General features: G+C 51.6%; 1 protein-coding gene across 4 annotated transcripts in view; it reads right to left on the bottom strand.

Annotated features, from left to right (window-relative positions):
* SHANK2 (SH3 and multiple ankyrin repeat domains 2) overlaps positions 1-24809 on the bottom strand; it is a 630917-nt gene that overhangs the window by 422784 nt on the left and 183324 nt on the right. For all 4 annotated transcript variants that reach the window (XM_077115405.1, XM_077115406.1, XM_077115407.1 and 1 more), the window contains exons 9-10: positions 22694-22810; positions 4971-5048 (exon numbers count right to left, since the gene is read on the bottom strand). In XM_077115405.1, the coding sequence (XP_076971520.1) occupies positions 4971-5048; positions 22694-22810 (195 nt within the window). The remainder of the gene's footprint in view (positions 1-4970; positions 5049-22693; positions 22811-24809) is intronic.

The following is a 24809-nucleotide window of genomic DNA, read 5'->3' as shown; positions in this document are numbered from 1 at the left end:
TACTATAAGGTTGCACATTTGATTAGATTGTCTCCACAGAGATGTGACATGTTCAACTGTGACTGTGATTAGAGGGAGATGTGACTCCACCCATTCCAGGGGGGTCTTGATTGGTTTGCTGGAATCCTTTAAAAGAGGAAGCATTTTGGATAAAGCTAGAGAGCCATGGGAGAGCATGAGATCCACGAGAGACGAGAGAGCCCTTGAAGCCAAAGACTCCTGGAGATGCATACCCCGGGCGGAGCTTCATTAAAGAAGCCTGGAGAGAAAGCTAGCAGACGTCACCATGCTCGCCACGTGCCTTTCCAGGTGAGAGAGAAACTCCGAACGTCATCAGCCTTCTTGAGTGAAGGTCATCTCTTGTTGGTGCTTTCATTTGGACATTTTTAATAGATTTGCTTTAATTGGGACATTTTCACGGCTTTAGAACTGCAAACTTGTAAGTTAATAAATTCCCCCTTTTTGAAAAAGCCATTCTAATTCTGGTATATCGCATTCCGGCAGCTGGCAAACTACAGCAGCCATCATATATGTGGGGCCTCTGCAACTGTGGGTGAGAGTCTCCTCCTGCAGGTAAGGCTTGGAGGAGGACCCCAAGGGATGCACCCAAGACGATGAGGCAAAGGCAGCCCAGAGCGCTGGTCAGGGCAGTGACACTGAGAAAATTCCTGCCTGGGCTGGATTTAGAGGCACGGCCACCATCTCTGCACCGCTAGGGAAGAGCTGCTTCTCTACCAGAGGAGCTCTCTTCCCGTCTAATGCACTGTTTGACATGAATGCTGGAATTTACCAAGTTCAATTCTGGCAACACCACCCCAGGGGAGGAATTACGGCCCTGCTCATGACATTCCCAATGGAAGTGTAAGTCATGGCAGGAAATAAAATCACCTTTAACCTTACTCTGAAGTCCACGTGGATTTTAACAGAATGAGGCATCATTAAAGTGTCTTGCTTTTGAATCAGTGAACAAGGAATCTGGAGGGAGGACAGAATTAGAAGGGCCCACTGAGCAGATTCCATTGGTTTTCCCAAAAGCTGTACATACAGATCTGCAACGCCACCCAAAGTCACAACCGCCTTTTCCACTGATGTGTCCATCAGCTCGCAGCTTCTTCAACAATATCATCAAACGGATGATGGAGCATCTGGCCATTTCCAAAGCACTGCGGCATCTATTATCATGCATGACATGAGAAAAATTGCTCAGTGCTCTCTGGGCTAAATGACTAAACTCAATTTGGAGCTCAAAGCAAAAGTAAATGAGATGCTCATAAGATCCGAATGAAAAAAGCCAGGACATGACATTTCAGGGGAGACATAAGGTCGTTTTCATGGGCTGAGCTCTTCCCCAGCCACGGCTGCAATGGTGAGGGTGGGCAGCAGGGGACCTGGGAATCGTTTAGGGAAACAGGAGACAGTCAGGCGTGCACCATAAGGCAAGTCCCCTAAAGGAGTGAGGATTATTAAACATTCAGGGAGCCATGTAATAATAAATATTAAAGTTGGATGAAAGATCCAGGTTGGACTCTGTCTGTCAGCCTCCGATGGCACAAAGTTCTTGCAATGTTAATGTCACCAAACACGTGCAAAAGTGAGGTCCCAGTGAGATGCCTGGGATCTCAGGGGATTGGCCTAAATCAAGGGACTGAGCAGCTCTCATCAAAAGAGCTTGAGGAAACTAAGTACCCGGCTGTACTTATGGAGCAGCTGTGGCCAGCAGTGATCTTTAAATTTATCACTTAGTTCCCAAGGAATTCAAACCTCTATTCCCCATTTCAAGCTTCGGATTCTCTGCTCCTTTAGTGTACAGTGTAATGGCTAAGAGAGGACACAGCACCTGGTGTTTGGCTGGCCGTGTGCAAAGCTGAGTCTGCTTACCGACTGTGTGACTCAGGTGGATTATGCTGCCTCTTCATAAGGTGGATACAGCAGGAGACCCTGCTTCCTGGCCTGCACGGAACTTGCTCAGGGCAGCACAGGGCAAAGAGCAACCAACCACGGCCTGCAGAGCAGCCATAACTGCAGAATCTAATACATTTTTATAAAAATACACCTCCTTTATCTCGACCCAAGGTTCGTATGCGTATACCTTCCTGCCTACATCGAAATTGGACTTTAGACAATTCTGAGCATCTCCCACTGTCATTTCCTTTCCTCCTTATTTTCTCCACCTTCTCTCTGTTTCTTGTCATCTGGTTAGCAACTGCTGCAAACAGCCTGGATGAATAATACAACAGTGAGACATGCAGGGAGAAAGGCCTCACTCTCCAAACACACAATGCCGACACGGTGAAACCGATACCTCCAAAACACAAAGGAAGCCCCCGCTGGCATGGAGCTATAGGGAGGCATTTCCCCCGATGCCTGCTTCTACCTCTCACTCTTGTCATAACCTCTACTCCTATTTTCTTTAGGCTTCTTTCCACTCCGTGTCTCACTGTTTTCAGATTCAGGAAGTTTGCTGCTTTGGACTGGATGACTCAAAAAAGCAAAGGATCACGGATGTTCACCCCATGCCAGGATGCAGGATGCTTTGAGCACTGGTGGGAAGCATCTTAAACTCCAGGAGCCAGTGACCTGTGCTGGGAGCGTGTAGGCTGGGGACCTCTGACCCAGCCGCTAATTTTAGAGTCTTGTGCACCCATCTTTCTAGGTCTCTATTTCTTCCATAAAATGGGAATAAAGGTGCCTATTTCACTGGGTTGTTGACTATTAAGAAAGAGAACACAGAAGAGAATTCGTGGGCTTTAAAATTCTGTGCAAGTGCTGAATGTAACAAAGGCATCACGCCAAACTAAATGTCAGCAGGTGGGGGGCGTGGAGGAGGGTATGGCTTCTCTGTGGAAGAAAAGATGTCTTTATATAGATTATGGTGACGAAGGCATGTCTATATACTTAGGTTGAATTGTATGATGAGTGACTAAAACTGTTTAAAAATGAAAAAAAAATTCTGTGCAAGTGGAACGATTCATTGTCATTGTTGCACTCATCAACATCCTCATCACCAGCACCACCAACACCATCATCACAACCATTACACCACTGGCACCACCACCACCACCATCATCATCATCACCTTCATCACCATCATCACAGCCATCACCACCACGATCACCACCATCATGACCACCATCACATCATCACAGCCATCACCACCATCATCACCATCATCACCACTATCATCATCACAGCCATCACCACCACCATCATCACCACCATCATCACATCACAGCCATCACCACCACCATCACTGCCATCATGACCGCCATCACCACTGCCATCACCACCATCATGACCACCATCACATCATCACAGCCATCACCACCATCATCACCATCACCACCATCATCACCACTATCATCATCACAGCCATCACCACCACCATCATCACCACCATCATCACATCACAGCCATCACCACCACCATCACCGCCATCATGACCGCCATCACCACTGCCATCACCACCATCATGACTGCCATCACATCATAGCCATCACCATCATCACCACCACCACCACCATCACCACCACCATGCCACCATCATCACCGCCATCATCATCACAGCCATCACCACCACCATCATCACCACCATCATCACCACCATCACGACCGTCATCACCACCATCATGACCACCATCACCGCCATCATGACCGCCATCACCACTGCCATCACCACCATCATGACTGCCATCACATCATCATAGCCATCACCATCATCACCACCACCACCACCATTACCACCATCATCATCACAGCCATCACCACCATCATTGCCATCATGACCGCCATCACCACCATCATGATGACCACGATCACATCATCACAGCCATCACTACCATCACCACCACCACCATCACCACCATCATCACAGCTATCATCACAGCCATCACCACCACCATCATGACCACCATCACCACCATCATGACCGCCATCACATCATCACAGCCATCACTACCATCACCACCACCACCACCACTATCACCACCATCATCACAGCTATCATCACCACCATCACCACCGCCATCATCACCACCATCATCACATCATCACAGCCATCACCACCACCATCATGACCACCACCATCACCACCATTATGACCGCCATCACATCATCACCACCACCATCACCGCCATCATGACCTCCATCACATCATCACAGCCATCACCACCATCATCACCACCATCAATATCACAGCCATCACCAGGGCCACCAGCGACATCATTACTGCCAGCATCACCACCTCTGTAACCATCAGCAGCACCACCAGCACTACCATCATCACCATAATTTTCCATCATCATCATCATCACCCAAGATAAGCCCAAGTCATGTTCTAAGTGCTTCTCCTCCTTCTCTTTCTTTTCCTTATAGAAAAAAAAAATCACTTCTATCTTTTGATTTTCAACCCTGAGCAGGTGTCAAAATCCCCAGAGCATTTCCAAAACAGAGCACTTAGCAAAAAAATTTTCTCAGGCTAAACCACCTAACACAGAGAAGCCCCTGAGGCCCCTGGCTCACGTGCCGCGCCATGGAACCTCACGGCCCAAGCAGGGTTTGTTAGGCTCTTCTTCTATTCTGGGAGAGCAGACCCAGAGGGGTTTCCAGGTGGGCAGCATGCCACCTCCCTAAGGGAGTCTCATAAAACTTCCCCCATTCACAGGACAAGCGGTGAGGCCGGCATTTTCCAACAGCTACACGATTAAAAGCATCCGTGTCTTTACAGCTTCTGCAGAGCTGCATTCTTGACTACTCCACATGGGTGAGTCACTGCATTATTCATGCTGTTTGGTCTAATAGAAAGCGAGCCAGTACTGAAGAGGAAAAGTGAAATACAGCAGCAGCTTGCATCCTGGTTAGCCTCCATACACACCAAACACCTGCCATGCTATGGTCCATGAAACACACTCACCACTGTCTTCCACAACTAATTTGCAGACGGTTGTTTCTCATTTTTTGAGAACTCTCTTTACCTGAAACGGAGTCTGGCTGTTGTAGTTTTTTAACTCCTTATTTCCTCCTCGAAACAGCAGCACGCGTGCACAGCTGTCCTGCAAGTTGAAAAGAAGAAATCTTGTAAAAATGATAACGTAGTTTTTTTGTTTTTTTTTTTCAAAGAAATCAGTTAGGAGGCTTAGGCTCACAAGCAGTCAGGAAAATGTACACACAAAGTTGTAAGGGAGGGCATTTTTCACTCATAAGACTGCAAGGATGAGAAAAAATGGGCTCCATAGGCTACGAGTTGTGACTTAGCTAGTGCAAATGCTTTGGACAGCAACTTGGCAGAGCTGATAAAAAACGTAAAATGCATACACCCCATGACCAAACGATTCCACTTGTAAGGCTGCATTCCACAGAAATATTTATGCATATATATAAAGATAGGTAAACCAATAAAACAGAACCGGTAAAATGCAAAAAGAAAAAAGGAAGAGAAAATCCGGAGATAGTATAAATGTTCTAAAACAGGGGAAAGTAGGCAGGTCTTCAAGAAAAGCCTCCGCCTGGGGGGTTTTAGGAACCAATGAGACAGATGGATACAAACTGATGGAAACATGTCTGAGAAATGCTGAGGAGAAAAGTCAAGTCTTAGAAGACTTAGAAATACACCGCAATTTCATTCATATTATAAAAGTTTACAGTTCATATTGTAAAAAAAGCAAAGAAAATGTCTGGAAGGCTATACACAAGCTCCCAGCATTTACTTTCCCAGAACAGAACTGAAATTTGGGAGAGAATAACAGGAATCTATCTTTTTATAAATATATGTACACTTACGTTTCTAAATGTTTTAAAGAGCAGACAATAGTCAATACTGGCGTATTATTAAAATGGAAATAAATCCATTCCTGTTGATTTATTGAGCACCCAGTGTTTACCCATAGGGGCCAAGAGAGAAAATAAAAGGCAGATTGTAGTATGTCAATGAGAAGCACTGACTAGAGGAATCCTTTAGCCTAGCAAATGCAGCTGGACTTCTTAGAGTACATCACCATGCATTTTTTTCCAAGAATGTTTAAATGATGAGTACACGTGGCATGGGGGAGAGGGCACTTCCTCCCCCAGGGTTCAGCTAATGGCCTCCAAATGCAGATGATACCCGAACTCCTGCACGGGGCACTTCTAGGCTCTCAGCCTTCCACAGACTCTAGCCTATAGCTAAAAATATCTGCCAAATAAAGGAACAACTGGGATAAGCAACCAGAAATTCCCACTCACGGAGCCACCTGAAATGACAGCTCAGTGGCCCCATTAGAAGAAGGAACATCATATTGGGGGAAGGCAAGGTGCCAAGGCAATGAACAGCCTGCAGACTGATAGGGCTGGTAGTAAAGAAGAGAACCGAAAATCCACCAATGGAGAGTAGGTTAGTGGTACTCTAGGCCTTGGTAGAAGGGGCTGGGGGAAAATGGGGAGCAACTGCTAACAGTCATGGGGTTTCTTTTTGGGCCAGTGACATATTCTAATTTGATTGTGGCAATGATTACACAACCCTGCAAATATACTAAAAACAATGATTGTACAATTTTTAGGTGAACTGTATGGTATGTGAATGATATCTTAACACGGCTGTTATACTTAAAAAAAGGAGAAAGAAAGCTGAGCCTGCAGAAATTTTCACTGCTATGATCACAAAGGTGAGACAAGGTAAGAGCCCAGCTGGGGGCTGACAAAGTGGACCTTTCTCAGGAATCAGCTGGGCTTACCTGGGCCCCCATTTACCTTGTGACAGGATGCTAATGAGGACAGCACCTGGGAATGAGGCATACAGAACCCGGGGAGAGGGACACACGCTCTAGTCACTCTGGCTTGGGGGAAGGCATCCAGAAGCTGCTTATAAGACCTGAGACCATGGCAGAGTGGAGGGGGCAAAATGTGAGCTACGCAGGAAAAGATAAAGTAGCTTTTGTATTCCCCCAATATCTGGGCCTCTGATACCCCACGGCTGACTCTGACCTGCCCACGCAGGGATGCTGCCTAAGGCCAGCCCCTGAAAGAGATTCATGCCCAGAGGCCTGAGGAGCCAATTCCACTGGGCATGTGGCTGTGAGCTTGGGCTGGACAGCAGTTTTCTACCAGGAGTTCACTGGTGACCCCACAGGAAGGTCAAAGTGGCAGAGGGAGGGGAAGGAGCAGGGAAGTAAAATCCACTAAGCAGCAATCCCCCCTCCTTCAGCAGGCCCAGGCTCCTCGGCACCCTAATTCTAGTGCCAAGTAAAATCACTCAGGCTTCCCCATCTCTTGGAGCAGTGGCGTTCAACTGGGTGTGACTGTCCCCCACCAGGGGATACTTGGCAATGTCTGGTGACACTTCTGGTTGTCACAACTTGGGGGTAAGCTCCTGGAATAGAGCGGGTGGAGGCCAGGGAGGCCCCTCAACACTCTACAGCTGGGGTGGCTTCCCTGCACCCCAACAAAGAACTATCTGGTCCCACATGCCAACAGAGGCAGGAGACCCTGCTTAACCGATCCCAAACGCCACTGCTGGTGAGTATCAACCAAGAATAGCTGGTATCCCCCAAGAACAGTCTCAGAAGGACACAGTGGTAATTAGGTTCGGGTGTCACAACTTGACGAGGTACAGACAGACGCTCAGTGGCTCTGTCGCTGTGAACTTAAATCATCAAGGTGCGAATTTCATCTATGGCAGATCACGTCTGCGGCTGGCTAAGGGGAGTGCCTTCCACGGTGAATGATGTTTAATTTAATTAGCTGGAGGCGTCAAAGAAAGAAATCAGAAGAAAACTCAGGAGTTCAGAGTCAGATGGTTGGAGATGCAGAAAGGATTGCCTGGGAAAAGCCGTTTGTACCCAGAAGCCAGAAGGGAAGGCAGCAGATGCCGTGTGCCTTCGCACGTGACAGACAAACCTGGAGAAAGCCAGCTGCCTTTCCTCTGAAGAACTGTAAATTTGTGACTAAATAAATTTCCTTTCTCAAAAGCCAGCCCATTTCTGGGTATTGCAATCTGGAAGCTTTCGCAAGCTAAAACAGATTTTGGTACCAAGAGTGGGGTGCTGCCGCATTTGCAAATACCAAACATGCTGGAATGGCTTTTTAAATGGATAAGGGGAAGATTCCGGGAGAACTGTGAGGACTTGACAGAGAAGGTCTAGACTGCTTTGAAGAGACTGTTGGCAGAAATGTGGACTCCAAAGCCTTGGACAGAAATGATGACGGCGTCATTGCAGAACGGAAGGAAGGTGACCTTATTTTAAGGTGGTGGAGAAGCTGGCAAAATTAAATTCTAGTGCTGGATGACAGGGAACATTTAAATGCGATGCTATAGGACACTTGGCTGAGGAAATCTCTAAGCTAAATGTGGAGAATACAGCCTGGTTTCTCCTTGCAACTTGTAGTAAAATAAAACAATAGGCCGAGGACTGAACTTTTGGTTAAAAAGAAACCAGAAATTGATTTGTCTGGAATATTCTGGGTTCCAGAAAGTAAGACCCTAGAGGATAGCTTCCCACAAGAGGCCAGGTTCCTTCCAACATGGAACCAGGAAGTCATTACAAGACAAGCAAAGAGGAGAGACGGAGGTATGTGGGGAAGTCCTATGTCTGTTGGCTTTGATTTCTGTACACTGTCTCCAAGTCAGCAGACTTTTATGAGGCCTGTTATAAATGGATACGCTGCTGGTCAGGACTGGAAGGGACAGACTGAAGGAACCAGGCCTTGGAGGAAACATGTGGAAGCTAAGGTCTGTAGCCAAGAAACACTGGGCAGACCCATCTGTGCACATGGAGTGGGTGGGTGTGCCCCAGAGGCGGAGGGCGGGCCTCCCACCTCAGTGCTCAGGCACAGTTCTGGTGCCCAGGCCTCAGAGAGGGTGGAGCACATTTTCCAGGGATTATGGGGAGCCTGGCTGTCACCCCACTGCTCTGAAGGGGTTGAGTGTGTGCCCCAGAGGTGGCAAAGAGCCCGGGTGCCACTCAGATGCTTGAGGAGGGTGGGTCCAAAAATAAGGTGGTCTCCCATGTTCACCAGCATTGCAACCCTCATCCCAGGGTTCGGAGGGAGCAGGGCTGCTGCACGGGCCCTTGGGAAGAGCGAGACTTCTGCTCTCTAAAGCCCCAAGGATGAATGACCCTCAGACTTGAAAATCCAACGGAGTTTGCCCTGCAAGTCTTTGGAATTATTCAGGTCCAGTGACCCTTGTTTTCCTTCCAATTTATCCCTTTGACAATGGGACGATTTATCCTATGACAGATCCTCCTTTGTATCTTGGAAGCAGACAACTTGCTGTAAGTTTACAGGTGCACAGCCACAGGATAATTTTGCCGTAAGACAGACCATGCCTGTAACTCACTTTGATGAGACTGCAAATGGTTTTTTACTTGGTATTCTATTTGTGCTGTTAGTGAAAGGATTTAAGGCTTTCATGATATTTTGATGAAACGATTATTTTGTATATATGGAAAGACGTAACGCATTGCATGCAGGACAGCTGAGTAGTGTTAGGGAAAAAATGTGTCTGTTATTGTTTTCTATTTAAAGAGTAAGTATGGTTTAAAGTGATGTGTGTAGTCGCCAGTTTGACAAGGGGTGGACGATGCAGTAGTTAGTTCAGGCGTCAACTTGCCAAGGCAACGGTGCCCAGGTGTACTGCTGCTGCAGACCTAAATCATCAGTACGGGAATTTCATCTATGGTTGATTACATCTGCAGACGGCTAAGGGGAGCTCCTTCCATAATGGGGGATGTTTAATGTAATCAGTTGGAGGCTTAGAAGAGAGAGGTCAGAATAGAGCTCAGCAGCTCAGAAGCCCAGCACACCTCAGCTCAGAGCTGGCTCAAACCCAGATGTCTGGAGATACAGAAAGGACACGCTCAGGGGAAAGCTGTTGGAACCCAGAAGCCAACAGAGAACCAGCAGACACTGCCATGTGCCTTCCCATGAGACAGAGAAACCCAGAGGAAAGCTAGCTGCCCTTCCTCAAGGAACTGTAATTTTGTAACTAAATAATCCCCTTATTAAAAGTCAATTGCTCTCTGGTATGTTGCATTCTGGCAGCCTTAGCAAACTAAAACACGCACACATCCAAAATCTTCTGTTTGTCAAAGCTGGTCAGGCCTGACGTGGGTCCCCTCTCCAGGGTGGGTCACTCAGTCCTCCCCAGAGCGTACCACCTGTGCCTGGACTCAGATTCTACCCACAGGTTTAGCGCTCTCAGACAGCAGGACAGACAGACGCAGCCTGGCGTTCCATCAGAGGAAGGGAGCATGGAGCACAGGGCCAGCAGTCTCAAGTATGTGGGGCAGCAGCTTGGAAAGAACGGCCAAATCAGCATGTGACGACATGATGAGCACTCAGCGGTAAAGTATCAGGTAAGACAAAGAAGGTGAGAAACACACACCACGAGCCTCTGCCTAGCGAGTCTGTGTTAAAACTGGGGACATATGAGCAACCGCCCCCGTGCTGATGGTGGGAGAGGCCCCCCCAGTGTTTGGGGGTGTGCACCTGGGGAAGAAACAACACCTGGACGCCTGGTTTTCACCCTGAGACCCCTCACTGTTTGACTTATTTCACCAGCCCATGCTTCCGTATTGCCTTCAGCCACTTCATAAGCTTACGAAAATTTCAAAAGATGTAACTGTGCTCAGCAAACGAACCTTTCATATTGGCAGTACAATTAAATCCAGTGCTTAAAAATACAAAAAAAAAAGTCATGGTGTAACGTTCAAAGGGTGACAGATATGATGTAACCAAGCCTGAGATTCCACTTGGGGTGGGGTTGGGATAAGACTCCAGGTTTTGCTATTTTATTCCAGGGATTGCAAACCATATCCCATGGGCCAAATCCAGCGTGCCACCTGTTTGTGTCAATAAAGTTTTATTGGCACGCAGCTGCATGCTTTCATCTACATATTGCTCATAGCTGCTGATGTGCTGTTCGATGGCAGAGTGGAGCAGCTGTGACCCACGAAGCATAAAATATTTACTTCTGGCCCTTTACACAAGTTTACAGATACCTGTTTAGGCAATCCGCATCTCCCCACCAGAGGCCACGCACCCAGAAACCTGTTGCTGTCGGGAGAATGGCATCATATGGGACAGAGCAATAAACAGTGAGACGTGAAGGTAGCAACCAGCTGACCCAGCAAGGCTGGTGACAGCCTGGGAACTGAGAGCAGTGGACCCCCCAGGCGGCCTCTCCTTGGCGCCTAGACAAAATTTGAGACTGGGTTTCGACACTGGCAAAGTGCAGATATCAGGCTTGTTCCCAGCTTTTAGTACGTGGCATACTTTGTTGACGTAGTCAGGGCTCTCCTCCACTCCCAGGGACGCCCCCTCTTTGGAGACAGCCCAACTGAGCCACGAGAGGGGAGCCCCCGCCTATGTGAATTTATCCCTTCCCTGTCCAGTCACAGCTGGGGGGGAGGGGCACAGATGCTCACCAGGGACTTGGGAATGGTGGTTCCTGTGGGCAGCCTGGGAATGGTGGTTTCAGTGGGGGGCCTGGGAATGGTGGTTCCAGTGGGCAGCCTGGGAATGGTGGTTTCAGTGGGGGGCCTGGGAATGGTGGTTTCTGTGGGCAGCCTGGGAATGGTGGTTTCTGTGGGCAGCCTGGGAATGGTGGTTCCTGTGGGCAGCCTGGGAATGGTGGTTTCAGTGGGGGGCCTGGGAATGGTGGTTCCAGTGGGCAGCCTGGGAATGGTGGTTTCAGTGGGGGGCCTGGGAATGGTGGTTTCTGTGGGCAGCCTGGGAATGGTGGTTTCTGTGGGCAGCCTGGGAATGGTGGTTCCTGTGGGCAGCCTGGGAATGGTGGTTCCAGTGGGCAGCCTGGGAATGGTGCTTCCTGTGGGCAGCCTGGGAATGGTGGTTTCAGTGGGGGGCCTGGGAATGGTGGTTCCTGTGGGCAGCCTGGGAATGGTGGTTTCAGTGGGGGGCCTGGGAATGGTGGTTTCTGTGGGCAGCCTGGGAATGGTGGTTCCAGTGGGCAGCCTGGGAATGGTGGTTCCAGTGGGCGGCCTGGGAATTGTGGTTTCAGTGGGCGGCCTGGGAATGGTGGTTCCTGTGGGCAGCCTGGGAATGGTGGTTCCAGTGGGCAGCCTGGGAATGGTGGTTTCAGTGGGGGGCCTGGGAATGGTGGTTTCTGTGGGCAGCCTGGGAATGGTGGTTTCTGTGGGCAGCCTGGGAATGGTGGTTCCTGTGGGCAGCCTGGGAATGGTGGTTTCAGTGGGGGGCCTGGGAATGGTGGTTCCAGTGGGCAGCCTGGGAATGGTGGTTTCAGTGGGGGGCCTGGGAATGGTGGTTTCAGTGGGCAGCCTGGGAATGGTGGCTTCAGTGGGGGGCCTGGGAATGGTGGTTTCTGTGGGCAGCCTGGGAATGGTGGTTTCTGTGGGCAGCCTGGGAATGGTGGTTCCTGTGGGCAGCCTGGGAATGGTGGTTCCTGTGGGCAGCCTGGGAATGGTGGTTCCAGTGGGCAGCCTGGGAATGGTGCTTCCTGTGGGCAGCCTGGGAATGGTGGTTTCAGTGGGCAGCCTGGGAATGGTGCTTCCTGTGGGCAGCCTGGGAATGGTGGTTTCAGTGGGGGGCCTGGGAATGGTGGTTTCTGTGGGCAGCCTGGGAATGGTGGTTCCAGTGGGCAGCCTGGGAATGGTGGTTCCAGTGGGCGGCCTGGGAATTGTGGTTTCAGTGGGGGGCCTGGGAATGGTGGTTTCTGTGGGCAGCCTGGGAATGGTGGTTTCAGTGGGGGGCCTGGGAATGGTGGTTCCTGTGGGCAGCCTGGGAATGGTGGTTTCAGTGGGGGGCCTGGGAATGGTGGTTTCTGTGGGCAGCCTGGGAATGGTGGTTTCAGTGGGCAGCCTGGGAATGGTGGTTCTTGTGGGCGGCCTGGGAATGGTGGTTTCAGTGGGGGGCCTGGGAATGGTGGTTCTTGTGGACGGCCTGGGAATGGTGGTTCCTGTGGGCAGCCTGGGAATGGTGCTTCCTGTGGGCAGCCTGGGAATGGTGCTTCCTGTGGGCAGCCTGGGAATGGTGGCTCCAGTGGGCAGCCTGGGAATGGTGGTTTCTGTGGGAGGCTTGAGGATAACGGTTTCTATGGGCAGTGAGGTAATGATGGCTTCTGGGGGCAATTAGGAAATGGTGGTTTGTGAGGGTGGCTGGTACCGCAGGGCGCACCTGTCAGGGCTAAAGAGCAGCCCCTTTCCCGTGATGTCTGAGAAGCCTGGAGAGTGAGGGCAGCACAAACAGTGGAGCATAATGATGCGGACACAGGGGGTGCTGGCAGAAGTGAGAGGTGGGAGTGTGCAGCTGACCCTGAGCTCTGCAGGCCCTGTCCCAAGCCTTCCCATCTCATCTGAATTCCAGAATTCAGCCCAGCCTCCCGACGGGGAAACCTCACCCCTGTCTTCCATCACCTGGTGGGTTCTATTACGTCCCTCCCCATGAGCTCTGATGAAAGCAGCAGCTGTGGCTTGGCACCATGAGCAAAAGGTTTGTGGTGAGAGGAGAAAACAAGAGGAGGCGAGGGTGTTTGGGAGAGCAGAGGTAAAGAAGGAAACGGGGGATGGGAGGATGGGAGGGATGACGGCAGTTATCATTCGAGGTGTCAGGAGCAGCAGGTAAGAAAAAAGAGGACAGGAAGGGAGGATGGGATGGGGGACCCGCACGCAGTCAGTGCTGCCATGAGGCTGTGCTGGGGTCCTTACCTAGACTGACTGGGGGGACCCCTACCTGGGTGCACATCAGCAGCACCGCCACAGGAGTGACAGGCACTGCGACTTAAGGGGTCCTGCTCAGGTTGCGGCTGGAGGACGCTTGTTCCCTCTGCTTCTGCAGTTCCCTCTGAACGCCCCTCATTCTCCTCCAGGGCATGCACTGGGAAGCCCTGTACCAGAGGGTGTTCATTTCCTACAAACCAGGAAGAACACGTTGTCTGCAGGTTGCCGTCCCCCGGCCCAGGGTGCAGCTTAGGCTGGAGTGGGAAAAGCCTGCGCTCATCTACAAGCAGGACTGTGAGTCAATATTAACCAACCCCAAGGCGCACGATCAATCACACCAATATTTACAGACATCAAAGTGAGATCAGATCCCTGAGAGCTGTTTCAAAACTAAAGGGCAAACGGTTCCCTCCACTTAATGCTTAAACCTCCAGTGGGTGTGTGTACGTGCGCATGCGTGCTTGGGTGTGTGTGCGTGCATGTGCAGGTGCGGATTTGGGTGTGCGCGTGCGTGCTTGGGTGTGTGTGCGTGCACGTGCGGGTGCGTGCTTGGATGTGTGTGTGGATGCACATGCTTGGGTGTGTGTGCGTGTGAGTGTGTGTGCTTGGATGTATGTGCATGCACACGTGCAGGTGCATGCTTGGGTGTGTGTGCATGCTTGGGAGTGTGTGCATGTGCAGGTGTGTGTGCGGGTGCACATGCAGGTGTATGCTTGGGTGTGTGTGCATGTGAGTGTGCGTGCTTGGGTGTGTGTGTGCACGTGCGGGTGCATGCTTGGGCATGTGTGCGTGTGCATGTGCATACCTGGCTTCTCAGAACACAGACCCACCTCCTTCTGATTCAGCCACCACAGCAGCCCAGCCAGGGGTGAACATGAGCCCATTTTACTGATGAGGAGGCAGAGGCCCCGAAGCCTTAAGTGAAACACTATACCAACATGCAACTTTGGAAAGAAAGAAAATAGTGTACTAAATGTGGGACTAAAATTGTCCAGGCGCAGCTGAGAACCGTCCCAAGTTCCTTCCCAAGGGGCACGCTGCATGCCAGGCCTTCCCGCTTTCCAACCAGCCAAGTGAGAGAGACAGAGAAAGAATCTGCATTTAAATTTGAGGGCCAAAGTGTCAAGAAGAATATCACTGGGTGGGCCACGGTGGCTCAGCAGGCAAGAACGCTTGCCTGCCATGCCAGAGGACCCAGGTTCGATTCCCGGTGCCTGCCCATGTAAAAAAAAAAAAAGAATATCATTTTCCTTGAACCTTGAAATCATTAGGCTGATTGAAACAAGACAGATATCAAAGGACAAATATTACACGATTCCACTTATATGAAATATCTAGAATAAGCAAATTCCTAGAGACAGAAAGAAGAACAGCAGTTACCAGGGACAGGGGTTACTGCTTCATGGGTGCACAGATTCTGTCTGGGGTGCCGAAAAGGGTTTGGTGGAGGATGGTGGCAAGGAAGCACAAGTTTGCAAATGTGATGAATGCCACTGACTAGTACCCTTAAGAATGGTGGAAATGGAAAATTTTGTTATATATGTTACTGCAATAAAATAAATTTTTGAAAAGGGATTTCATTTTCTCTTAGTGTGACTTTCTGAGCACACTCCCCTTAACAGATGTGCTCACTGAGCAGGCCTGGGCCGTCCCATCTGGCCAAGGGTGCCATCCCCCGGGGTTCTTGCTGCCTCCTTCAGGAAGCCTAGAGGGAAATCATTTTACCTTGTAGACGGAGAAACCACACCAGGGGGTGTAATGGGTCTTTCGGGGGTGCCTACCTCGCCAGGTACTATCCTAGGCCCCAGAGACACAGCTGTAAGCAGAAGGCCTGGGGGTCCGCCAAACTCGGGCTGGGGCAGGGGACAAGCACCAGGCGAGCAATGCGAGTGGGGAGAGAGGGCAGGAGGGAGGAAGGCTCTCTGGGGAAAGAGGAGCAAAGGGCTAAGCCAGGGACACCGAGGGTGGGGCTGGGGCAGGACAGGGAGAGGTGAGGCCGGACCTTGCTGGGCCTTCGGGGTTTATCATAAAGGGTCACCAGCGGAGAGCAACCAAACTGGCTGGCATCTTAGAAACCCACTCTGGCGCTCTGTGGCAAGTAGATTCGAGAGAAGGAAGGAAGTCTGGAGGGAAGGAGACCAGCTGGAGTGGATGCAGTCATTGCAGGGGAGAGGTGACGGGGGTCTGGGTGAGGCTGGTGCAGGAGGAGATGGGGGGGTGACTCGGCAGTGGACGAGGCACGGATTAGCGCAGCCTGGGGCAGAAGGAAACACAGAGACGGAACATCGGAGGGCGGCCTGGAAGCAGGCTGAGCTCCCTTAGAGAAAGCTGCAGACTCTGACCTGTTGTTAGGGGTTGAACTACATCCCCGAAAGGATAAGTGCTGAGGCCCTCACTCACAGTCCTGTGCATGGATGGGACCTTATCGGGAAATAGGGTCTTTGCAGAGGTGATCAGTTAAGAGGAGGCCACACTGTACCAGGGTGGGCCCCTATCCAGTAAGACTGGGGTCCTATGAGATGAGAGAATTTGGACAGACAGATCTGGGGAGACAGTGCTGTGAAGTCAGAGAAAGAGGCTGGAGCAATGCATCTAGGGTTAAGGGGTGCCAAGGACGGCCAAGGGGCAGCACAGCCCTGTCCACACCTGGGTTTGGGGCTTCTGGCCTCAGGATTGTGAGAGAGGACATTTCTGTCCTCCCGGTTTGATATGTTTTGTTGCAGCAGCCTTCAATGCCTGAGACCCTGGTACCATGGGAGTGACAATGGACAGTCCATCACAGGCTCCCTGGGGTGGGGGTCTAGGAGAAAGAGCAGGTAGGTATCTCCTTTTCAGCAGAACACGTAACTGCAGTGCCCATGAGAACTCCACCCCATGATGGTCTCCAGGAGGCAGCTCTGGAGCCAATAAGCACTCAGGGGGTCCCCAGAAAGGCCCGGAGACAAACACAAAGCAGCCCATCTCTTCACCCGGTGGCTTTCATTAGATTCTAAAGACCTGCTCCCAGAGAAGCAGGTTTTCTTTTTTTTTTTTTTTCTCTTTTACCTCCCAGACAAAGTGCCCTGGCCTAGTAACCTCTGATATTTAAAACTCCCTTTTCTTCATTCATTATCCAGGGCAGAAAAGCAAACATCAGGCTGCTTTCCTCCCTCTGGGCTCTCAGAAAGCCAATGCAAGGCTAAGGGAGTTGGCAGATTAGACATAATTCGTTGCTTACAATCAAAACCCTAATTAGTTGATTTCATAAGAGAAGAGGAAAGAATATTCCAATCACAGTGTATTTTACCAGAACAGAGGAGCTGAGGCCTGCCTAAAATAGAGACTAACACATATATCAACCCATAAACCTAGATGCTTTTAGATTTAACAAGGAGAGGATTGCTACAGCAAATAAGCAGCAGCATCTTCTTCATCACCATCCTCATCATCGCCATCATACTTGCCAGCATCTCATCATCTCCATCAGCATCTCTCTCATCCCCATCTCCAATAACACCATCCTCATCCTCACCATCAACATCAACATGACATCAGCAGCACCATCACCTCCATCACCACCATCATCATCATCATCATCATCATCATCACCATCATCACCATCACCACCATCATCACCATCATCACCATCACCACCATCCTCACCATCATCAACATGACATTAGCAGCACCATCACCTCCATCGCCACCATCCTCACCATCACCACCATCCTCACCATCGTCAACATGACATCAGCAGCAGCACCATATCACCATCATTCTCACCATCCTCATCATCGGCTGGCAGACTCATCCTTTGCAGCAGACAATGCAAAGGATCCAGGAATGGGAAGAAAATGCCTTTACTCAGCCAATTTTGCAGCTCCATAAGGAAACATCACCACCAGTGAGACCCATCGAGCCACCACTGGACTCCACTACCATCATCCCCATCCCACCATCATCACCATCACCACCACCATCCTCACCATCGTCATCATCACCATCATCCTCACCATCGTCATCACCACCACCATCCTCACCATCGTCATCATCACCACCATCCTCACCATCGTCATCCTCACCACCATCCTCACCATCGTCATCACCACCACCATCCTCACCACCATCCTCACCATTGTCATCATCACCACCATCCTCACCATCGTCATCATCACCACCATCCTCACCATCGTCATCATCACCATCATCCTCACCATCGTCATCACCACCACCATCCTCACCATCGTCATCACCACCATCCTCACCATCGTCATCATCACCACCATCCTCACCATCGTCATCCTCACCACCATCCTCACCATCGTCATCATCACCACCATCCTCACCACCGTCATCATCACCATCATCCTCACCACCGTCATCACCACCACCATCCTCACCACCGTCATCATCACCACCATCCTCACCATCGTCATCACCACCACCATCCTCACCACCGTCATCATCACCACCATCCTCACCATCGTCATCATCACCACCATCCTCACCATCGTCATCACCACTACCATCCTCACCATCGTCATCACCACCATCCTCACCATTGTCATCACCACCACCATCCTCACCATTGTCATCATCACCACCATCGTCATCATCACCACCATCCTCACCATCACCATCATCATCACCATCCTCACCATCGTCATCATCACCACCATCCTCACCATCGTCATCATCACCACCATCCTCACCATCGTCATCACCACTACCATCCTCACCATCGTCATCACCACCATCCTCACCATTGTCATCACCACCACCATCCTCACCATTGTCATCATCACCACCATCGTCATCATCACCACCATCCTCACCATCACCATCATCATCATCACCACCATCCTCACCATCGTCATCATCACCACCATCCTCACCATCGTCATCATCAACATGAAACCAGCAGCAGCAGCACCACCACCAGCATCTCCATCACCACCATTCTCACCATCACCACCAGCACCTCCACCATGAAGACCATCCCTAACTTTACAGAGAGAAAGAGGAAGGGGCAATGTGGGCAAGTGATCTTGATGGTTTAATGACTGGGGGACTCTCCTGGAGTTTAGCACCAAGAGGCTGGTGACCCTAAATGCCCTGCCATGTCATCAAGAGTTCTGGACAGCAGAAAACTGTTCCCTCCCCCACCCACCACCAAACGTGTACAGAATTCCTGCTGAGAAAACTCCAAGGGCTGGCAGACTCATCCAAAGAGATGGGAGGATGCAAAGGATCCAGGAATGGAAAGAAAATGCCTTTACTCAGCCAATTTTACAGCTCCATAAGTAAACATCACCACCAGTGAGACCCATCGAGCTGCCACTGGACTCCATGGTGAAACAGTGGCTGTCCAGGCTATAGAGATTTATATGACTTTGGACTCATTCCATCAACACAGTTTAGAAAAGGACCTTAGTTAGCAAGAAGTCCAGCATCCTGATCCTGGTGCAAAGGCCAAGCCAGCTGCCTTGGCTGCAGATTTCTCAGCATCCCTTGGATTCTGAGGTTTTGGGACAAATCTGTATTTTTAACGGACTCTTTTAAATGCCAATGCAGGACTACAACTCAACTAAGTACCTATTTACCCCATTGCTGCACAATCATCACCATCATAACTGCATCAGTGTCATCATCGTCGTCACCATTATCACCATCATCACAACTACCATCATCATCATCCCCATCAGTATTATTACTATCACCACCACCATCATCCCCATCACCATCGCTGTTGGCATTATCACCACCATCATCCCCATCCCACCATCATCATCGTCGTCTTCATCATCACCACTATCACCATCATCATTCTCACCATCATCACCACCATCACCATCAATCGCCATCATCATGACCACTACTTACCGAGCATCTACTAGGTGCCCAGACACACCTTATGTTTCCTACTTTAAGCCTTTAACAACCCCGTGAGTTAGATACAACTACCCACAGTACAGAAGAGGAAATCCAGGGGCCGGGAGCGCTGGCAGGTTGCCGAGGACAGCCCAGCCCAAGCCCCCTAGCACTGCTACACCTGCTTCACCGGGGCTGCTTCTCATTTCCACTCTTCTCCACCTGGGCAGTCTATGTCTCGACTGTTTCCCAGAGCAGGCAGGTCTGTGGCAGACCCAGCAGGCTGATGCATTCAGGACTCTCCTAACCTCCTTCTGGTGTTGCTCCCGATGCCGTGTATCAAACCCCTTTCAGTTTAAACTTGCCAGTCTGGTTTCCATTATCTGCCCCTGAGCCTGGCCTTGTGCATGCCAGGCGTGAGGAAGAGGAGGGTCTAGGTACAGTGAGGTCTCAGCACAGTGGTATCACTGGGAGGATAGAAGCTTTGGGGTAAGTGCTGTGCTACGGAGGAGAGGGTCTGAGGGAGGAGATGCAAGACCACACAGCATCCCAGCAGGAGGGATACATAAGGCTGGGTTCTGGAATGCTTGCTGACATTCCATCTGGACATCGGTGTCTAGGGCCATGGGGCCAATAAGCCCGGAGCCCGTAACATTACACAACGCCTCCCCATGAAGAAAATGCTGGGCAGAGGGTCAGAAACAGGCAGTGCCATCTAATGCACATTCACCTACCTGAAGGGAAGGATGCACAAATGGGCTGGGGCTGGAGCAGGAACAGGCTGCCTGCTCTCTGAAGACCACAGGACCCTGCAGAGGGGACAGCTCTCTGCACACCTACAGAGGCTCTCTGGCATGCCCCGTCCGTAACCCAGGTCAGAAAGAGGGGGTAGATGCAGACTTCTAGCCCAAAAGTGCGCGAGCCACAGCAGGCAGACCAAATCGGCCCACCGCCTACTTGGAAAATAAAGTTTTATTGGAACACAGTCACCCCTATTCATTTACACTCTCCTTGCATTTGCTTTTCTGCTAAAATGGTAGCACTGAGTAGCATGATGGGGTCTGCATGGTCTGAAAAGCCTAAAATAGTTACTACCTGGCTCTAGACAAAAAATGTTTGTGAACCCCCATCCTAACCTAAGGTGCACAGGAAGCCCTGGCCAGCTCTAGACCCAGCTGAGAGGAAAGCACAGATGTGGAGAACACAGAATGCAACTTGGTCAAACCCCGACCCGTGTGTAACTCAGAATGCAGACGGCCAAATACGTCTCAATCTTCTCCAATAAAATAGTCATCAGCACTTTCGAAGACCATGTTGGCCACAATTATTTCAAGTGACAGAAACACGCTTTTCCCATTTTATTTCCATGATAAAATAAACTTGAAATCTACTGGGGAAAATTAAGGAATGTTTTTCCCCATCAAAGGTAGTAATTGAGAAGCAGATGCTGCTACAGATGTTTTAATAGCACAGCCAAATATCATGATGGGTGTTTTCCTAATGCAACAAAGCATCCTATCTGCATGAAGACATTTTACCTCCAGGTGCCGTGCCATGCCTTGAGCCCCAGCTGCCTGCAAATTGCACCAATGCGCAATTAAGAAGGACACTACCTACTCCACAAAATATCTCTTGAAGCCCAAGAGAAATGCTACCTCAGCCCCATCTGGCTGAACTTCTCCTCTGTGCCAGGGACAGCAAGACAATGAGACATGGTGGTTTATGTTCCTGAGAAGCTGGGCCAAAGGGGGAGGGGATGCCAGCAGGAAAAGCAGGGAAGGCAGAATAACCCTGTTCACCCAGCTATGTCTAGCAAAAAGCTGCAGGAGCAAAGGAATGACTAACTCTTTTGGGGGCGGGGAGTGTCATCAAGGGAAGGCTTGGCTGAGAATGGGGCATCTGAGTTGAGTGTTGACAGATGAACAGGAGTCTTCCAGGGCAAAGAATCTAGGAGAGTGCAATAGCTGTGAGAAAAAGTGGCTGAAAAGGTCCGGGCTGAGGCGTACGGTAAAGGGAGATGGAAAATGTTTGGGCATAGGCTAAGATTTCACCCTGAAAACTGCAGCAAACCAACAGGATGGAATCCCTGCTCTGGACTGGGAAGATAATGCTGACGGCAGAAGGAGGATGGAGTGGGATACACAGAGCTACCCCTCCATGACCCCTCTCCCCTGTTCCTCTATGAGAAGCTCTCCGCCTCTTCCTGTTCCACCCCCATGCACAATATCATGGCCTCCTCTCACCACCCTCCAGACCGAAAGTCCCCTGGGAGTAGAGAAGGAGAATAAAAGAGAGGGAGAAGGAAACGTTGATAATGATGTCTGGGGGCCATCCTGTGAAGTGCAGGATAATCTTCTTGACCTCAGGCTCCGGGGAAAGGGGTGCCCCCCGGAAGCAGTGCCCACGGCACCCACCCACTTACCGAGACAGAGCCCTGCCTCACCTCCTCCATGGACCTCCACCCCCGGCCCCGCCCCCTCTGCTGGGGGAGCAGCAGCTCAGGGTGCAGTGAACAGGGGTGTGGCCCCCATCTTCTCACTTCAGTTCACACTGCTGGGGGGTAGGTGTTGTAGCCCACACCCCCGCGCTGCTCCCCAAACACAGTCATCTCCAACCTCCTTTGGCATTTAGCATCCGCCATTCCCGGAGGGGCCTGCATTTCATTTGGCTCGTTCACGCGTTCTAACCGCATCTCCCCACAGGGCCGTGCTGGGACGGGAAAGGGCACTGGGGCGAGCTGGGTAATGCGGTGGAGGTGCCACTGGGGTCTGACCATCGAGCTCCACCAGCCAGGCACCGGATGGTCCTGGGACAGACCCGGTGCTGGGGCGGGCACGAGACGCCCTAAGGAGAATGCACCGGCAGCTACAGGGGTGGAAACAAGTTGCGACCCTGTGATTTGGTGAATACCTGGATCTTTTGCAGACTCAAGGTGAGTGTGGAAGCATGGTACTGAATTGAACACACCAAGTTTCGAGCCCAGCTCGGGCGCCTGCCAGCCGTGCAACCAGTGCCACGCGCGCTGCATCCCCGGGGCTCCCTTTCCTCCTTCCTAACAAAGGCATCGTTGTTCCCACCAAAGCCCAGGTGAGGATGCCTGGGAGACACCTGCAAAGCACTCGGAGCAAGGCGCCCCGCACTCGTGCAACAAAGCTGCCGCCAAGGGTGCCCCCACTCACCTGGTTGTAGAGGGCGCAGATGTGCAGTGCCGTGTTCCCCGACGCGTTCTGGGCCCCCATGTCTGCCCCGTAGAAGAGCAGGTGCTCCAGATGCTGGACGTGTCCGTACCGGCAGGCCTGAAAGAGAGGGCACACCTGTGAGCCACGCGTCCTGGACCCCATGCTCCCCACCAGGTACCACCTGCCCCATGAGTACTTCCAAAGGTGCAGTCGGGGCCCAGGCAGATCACAGCCCACCCACTTCTCCGGACCACAGGCCCTGCCCACATTAGCACCCAATGCCCCTCAAGCCTCAGGGCCACCAGCCCCTGCCTGAAGAGTGGGAGCAGGAACACGTGGCGGATTGGGGTCTCATGTGCAGCTGCTCAGCAGGGGCTCTGGGGTGGGGGGACCCTGAGCAGCTACCTGATCAGGGAGACCAGAAGCCCAGAGAGACACAGGACACCTTCCTGCCCCACCTCAGCCTCGGTGAGCCTGGCTTCATGTCCAGGGAACAGGAATGGAAAAGGCAGGGGGGCCCCGTGCACCCCTGTGCTGCACCAGAGAGCGAGCCCCTGCCGGCCCGTCAGCCCTGCCCTGCCGAGCCCTGTGGCTCTGGGGTGGAGCAGATCTGTACGTGCCCTGCGACCTCCCACGTGCCGGAACTTACACTTCCGTGGGCCCCTCTCTATCTGTGAAACAGACACATGGCCGCCCCTGCATGCTCTCACGGGGACGACAATGCCGCACTGTGTCCACAGGGCAGACAGGGGCACCCAGCGCACGGGACAGGGCACTTCTGCCGGCTCCAGCACACAATGCCTGATGCCCATGTGGGCAGTGCCATGCAACCCCTGGCCCCGGGGGGGTCATCAAGTCCCGCCAGCCCCACCCCTCACCCAGCAGCACGTCCTGAGCCTCTTGCCAGACTGACGGACACTGCGAAGCCAGTAGAGCCCAGAGTCCCCCCTGGGGGACGGCCACCTGGGTGAGGCGACCTGACAGGCTGAGCCACGGGGCCGGGGGGCAGCAGGGGCAGGTCGCCCGGCCGAGCGCCAGCAGCTCTACGGTGCTTACGGAAGCCAGATCCTGGGACCCAGCAGGCCTGGTGCTCCCTAACCACGAGACAGACGGAAGCAGAGGCTCCTCTACACACTCCCTGAGAAAGAGCGACACCTCGCCAATTAACAGTGAGGACAGATGACAAGGAAGCTAATGTAAGCCATTAATCGGATGGCCTTAAAAAAATAACTGAGAAATATCCATTCACAACTGCCCCTGCTGCCCGAAAATAACCGCGCTAACATATAAGGCACAGGCTCGCTGCCGGCATCAGCACTGTCACCTGCCCAGCAGGGCAGCAGCACCGGTATTTCCTCCGGGGTCACCCGTACCCCACCAGCTCTCACAGCTCTAGCGGGCCCTGGCCCACCTGGCCCCTGCAGAAGGTACAGGCGCAGGCTGTGTGGTCACCGTGCCCACCTCCCGGCTGCAGCTGTGCTTAGGGGTGCCCCAAGGCCCAGGGACCTGCCCAGGGAAAGAGAAGCTCCCTCCTTCCTCTCAGAGCTGCCAGAGCGACTCAGAAGGGGACTGAGAGGACAGAGAGAGGAAAGGGGCAGGTAAGGAGGCAAGGCCAGCAGACACGGACTCACACGGAGACTAGCCCAGCCTTGGGCTCCCGGACCCAGCTCCGTCCAAGCACCAACTCTCGCCGGACTTGTCAGGGACACGAAGACCAGACAATGTTGTTTTCTATAAGCCCGTTTGAGTTGGGCTTTTCATTCCTTAGAGCTGAAGGGGCTGTGGCTAATCCATTCTCCCCAGAGGGCTTCTAGGGGCGACACTTCTGCTAGAATCTAGCTGAGCTGCTCTACAATCAATGAAGAAGAGAACTCCCTCAGCATCCAAGCATTCAGCCATCAATCGTAACCCACTCTCCCCCTCCCTCCTGTTGATGTGATTTTATAAGATTTAGATGACATTCCCGGGATGGTGTGATGATGTCAATTCCTCTTCTTCGAGGATCAAAATGCAACCAATCTACAAGACAGACTAGAGATGAAACGCCAGGCAAATGGCTCGGGAGAGAATACAAAACAAAATCATCCCTGGACCCACAATCTTATTTCTACTACTA

This window comes from Tamandua tetradactyla, chromosome 9, assembly GCF_023851605.1.
Source record: "Tamandua tetradactyla isolate mTamTet1 chromosome 9, mTamTet1.pri, whole genome shotgun sequence".
Lineage (NCBI taxonomy): Eukaryota > Metazoa > Chordata > Mammalia > Pilosa > Myrmecophagidae > Tamandua > Tamandua tetradactyla.
Note: the sequence above shows the minus strand (reverse complement) of the source record. Positions and strands in the feature narration are given on the sequence as shown.